The sequence below is a fragment of the Cibotium barometz genome, chromosome 16 (genome assembly GCF_041138505.1).
Source record: "Cibotium barometz isolate CiBa-2024 chromosome 16, ASM4113850v1, whole genome shotgun sequence".
Lineage (NCBI taxonomy): Eukaryota > Viridiplantae > Streptophyta > Polypodiopsida > Cyatheales > Cibotiaceae > Cibotium > Cibotium barometz.
The window spans coordinates 24,333,948-24,337,657 of record NC_141061.1 but is presented as its reverse complement, the minus strand read 5'-3'; the positions used below and the strand labels follow the sequence as shown (position 1 = coordinate 24,337,657).

The 3,710-nt window shown below is 40.8% G+C and overlaps 1 protein-coding gene across 1 annotated transcript; it reads left to right on the top strand.

The window, feature by feature from the left end:
* Positions 1 to 1,072: 1,072 nt before the first annotated feature.
* Positions 1,073 to 3,071, top strand: LOC147630476 (actin-depolymerizing factor-like). The gene is made up of 3 exons (XM_086810354.1): positions 1,073 to 1,188; positions 1,586 to 1,851; positions 2,540 to 3,071. The coding sequence occupies exons 1-3, from the start codon at positions 1,186 to 1,188 to the stop codon at positions 2,685 to 2,687; spliced, it is 417 nt and encodes a 138-aa protein (XP_086666480.1). The 5' UTR covers positions 1,073 to 1,185; the 3' UTR covers positions 2,688 to 3,071.
* Positions 3,072 to 3,710: the final 639 nt, after the last annotated feature.

The window sequence follows — 3,710 nt, the reverse complement described above, 5'->3', positions numbered from 1 at the left end:
AACAAGGTGATCCAGGTAGGTAGGTTGCAATAGGAAGGACTCTAAACTTTCGTGTCCACTACATTGATGCCAAGTATGTATGTAAGGTGTTAAAAGTTATACTTTATCTTTTCATTATTGCAAATAAAGCTTTTCTTTAATAAGATCATGTTCCATTTGCTCTTCTTAAATTTATCCCATTCAAGGCATGCTCTCATGTTATGATGATGCCCATGAAACTATCTTTTGATGAAATTTAGGTATATATATAAATTTATAATACGTGGTAAATAACAATAACACACTTTTGGCTAGCTTATTCACACTAAACTAAGAACTACTTGACGTTTAGTACATTGTTGGTGCTTAAGGTGCACAAAATCAAAAGCATAATTTGTTAACTATTATATATTGATGGCTTTTACTTGAAAGAGACACTAAATGAATAAGCAACATGCCATTTAAGCAACTCTGTGACTTTTACATGTTAAAGTTGACATGATTAGTACACTACTAATTGGAAATTTTGTAAGAAAAGTGGTATAATTCGAACTATGAATTTAGAGAGACAATGGCAACTTACCTGAAGGAGGTCCATAAAGAACTACATGATGTTTAGTACATTGTTGGTGCTTAAGGTGCACAAAATCATACGCATAGTTTGTTAACTATTGTATTGATGGCTTTTTCTTGAAAGAGACACTAAACAAATAAGCGCAACAAGCTAGGTAATCAACTTTGTATAACCTTAGTGACTTTTACATGTTAAAGTTGGCATGATTAGTACACTACTAATTGGAAAATTTGTAAGAAAGTGGTATAATTCAAACTACGAATTTAGAGAGACAACGGCAACTTACTCGAAGGAGGTCAGTCCATAAGGACATTAGCATGTTTCATTGGCTTAGTCATCCTGAATGAAGGTCCCCAATACTACCAAAGGAGGAGGCTCATAAGAAGAGAGAGACTGATTTTCATGAGCTGATTGCTAATGGAAGGAGGCTTCGGTGATGAAATAGGGATGGAGTCTTTGAGACCCAAACTCAAGGCCAATGGGTGTGTGTGGTCACACCCAAAAAAAAAAAAGGGGTGTGTATGTATGTGCGTGTGGGGAGGCACCAAGGATCAAAATAAGGGGCACTCACTAGTAAAACATTCTCTCTCTCTCTCTCTCTCTCTCTCTCTGCAGATCTCTGTCCTCTCGCCATGGTGAGTTCTCCTCAGATCTCTCGCTTACATCTGTGTTTTGAGTTTTCTGCCTTACCGTGTTGTTCATTTGTCTGAGAGGTTCTTATTCATCGAGCTCTGAATTCTAGGATTAGCGTTTGCAGATCTCTCTGTTTAAACTGTGTTCACCTTCTTCGGTTAGGGTTAGGGTTTCGTACGATCTGCTTTGTAAAGGGGTAGGCTTAGCCGTGTGGCACGTCTGCTCTGTTATTCAGGGGATAGGGTTAGGGGACCGTGTGCTGGTTGAGGTTTAGGGTTAGAATTATCTTCTGCTGGTTAGGATTTTCTTAAGCTACCTGTTAGAATTAGGGTTCTCTTTTGTTTTTCTGTTTGCTTAGTCTTTAGGGATAATTGAATGTTTTGTATCCCTCTGCTGCAGGCCAATGCCGCCTCGGGGGTGGCTGTGGATGACGACTGCAAGCTCAAGTTTTTGGAGCTGAAGAGGAAAAAAACCTATCGCTACATCATCTTCAAGATGGACCAGACCGCGCAGAGGATCACGGTGGAGAAGACGGGAGGTCCTAACGAAAGCTACGAGGAATTCACAGGCTCTCTTCCCGAGAAGGATTGCAGATATGCCGTTTACGACTTCGACTTCGTTACAGAAGATAACTGCCAGAAGAGCAAGATCTTCTTCATCGCCTGGTGAGTCTTCACCCATTCCGAACTGCATATCCAGAGAGCTTGACAGATCAGACCTGCAAGCTTGTGAGTTTTCATCGTGCAGCCCTAATTTTTTCCAACATGAAACCGCCAAACACGCATATGCCACTGTAGAACGCTAATTTAATGTAGGCAAGTTTGTGAGTTCCTTCAAGCTTGATTGATTTTCTTTCCAACCTGAAAATTTAACCTTAACCAGACGTAATACTATATCACACAGGCCACTATGAAACCCTAATCAGAACACATGCCACCATTAAATCCTATCCCTTATCCTGACTCTCACCATGTTGCCATGTTACCATTATCAAACCACAGCCCTGACTTTATTTGTCTCAACATAAAGCCCTTTTCTTATCCATACTCCTAGTTCTTCTGTGCCTTAAAAACATGTAATCACATTTCAGCATGTTCCTTCTTTTTATTGCTGACACACGATTCCAAACATGTTATGTAAAACTGTAACGTGCTATAAGTTCTTATTTCTTCCCTTGCTGAGGGCTTTGCATTGGAAAGACCAGTCTTGATTGAACTTGCTTATCTCAATGGTTTCTGTTTGGCTTGTTGTTGTATTGTCCAATTATTGCTATGAACATTCATGTTGTCAGGTCTCCTGATGTGGCTTGCAGTTGTATTGTCCAATTATTGCTATTAACATTCTTGTTGTCAGGTCTCCTGATGTGTCCCGTGTGAGGACCAAGATGCTGTATGCAAGTTCAAAGGATCGTTTCAAGCGGGAGCTGGATGTCCATTATGAAGTCCAGGCCTCTGATCCGACTGAAGTAGACATCGAGAAACTCAGGGAACGCTCCTATTAAGGGCTTTTGGGTCTCAGATTCCATGGTAGCACCTTTTATGATCTCTTGGTGGCCTGTTAGCTGTATAGCCTCTGGATCCTCTGATGGATGAAGTGGCGAAAGTTTCAGTTCTGTTATCCTTGCCCAGATTGTGCACATCTGCTATATTGTTCCTGGTGGCTGGTTTGTTTTGTGGTCTCATGTAGGAGCCAAGTTTTGTTTTAAAAGGACTTTAAGCTATATTCAGGTGACTGCTCTGCTCTAAGCTATGGTAAGGTGACTGCTCTTAAGTCAACTTACAGACTGTTAAGCTAGAACCATTTTACTCTGAGCCTTGCTATGGCAGCCATTGTAATATGTATACATTTGTTGCTTAACTTAATACAGAATTTCAATCCTATTAAATCCATGCGTATTAAGGTAGGTCTGACGTAGCTTATTTTAGCATGATCCTTCTAACTAGATCCATACAGTCTGGTTTTGTGCGTTCTAGGTATTTCTGTCTTTGGGGATTATTTGACATGAAATTTATCTTGAGGTGGACAATTTAATGTTGTGTGGATGTCTGTGCTTACACATCGCATCAATTTCCCGTCTCTAATGTATGTAGAACAAGCACCCAATGTGAAGTGCTGATGCTGCCTTCTAACTTGTCTGGGAGGCCTCTATCACACTTCAAGTACTGCTGACTTTCCTTGAGCCTACACATCTGTGGGTAGATGGCCTCTCATGATTTCAATAGAGACTAGTTGTGCATGGTGGTGGTGTTTAAAAGAGGCCACATCCATGTGGGTAGATATGGCACTAAATAAACTCAACATAGAAAATGTGATAGCATTCCTTCTGGTGTAGTGGCCAAATGAAGCATTAGATGGGAGTGGTGCCTGCAGTGTCGTGCTGCAAGACAAATGAAGTGCCAGCAGTCTATGGGGAGTTGATATCTTGGAAAAGGCTTGGTTATGGTGCAGCTTCTTGGTGGTGAGCTTCACATGTTCTTATGAATGAGTGCAGCCTATTTCTGACTCTTTAGATGGAACGTGTAGC

Coding starts and splice junctions, on each gene's coding strand:
- LOC147630476 (XM_086810354.1), top strand. Junction 1,852..2,539: donor AAGATCTTCTTCATCGCCTG/GTGAGTCTTCAC, acceptor TCTTGTTGTCAG/GTCTCCTGATGTGTCCCGTG.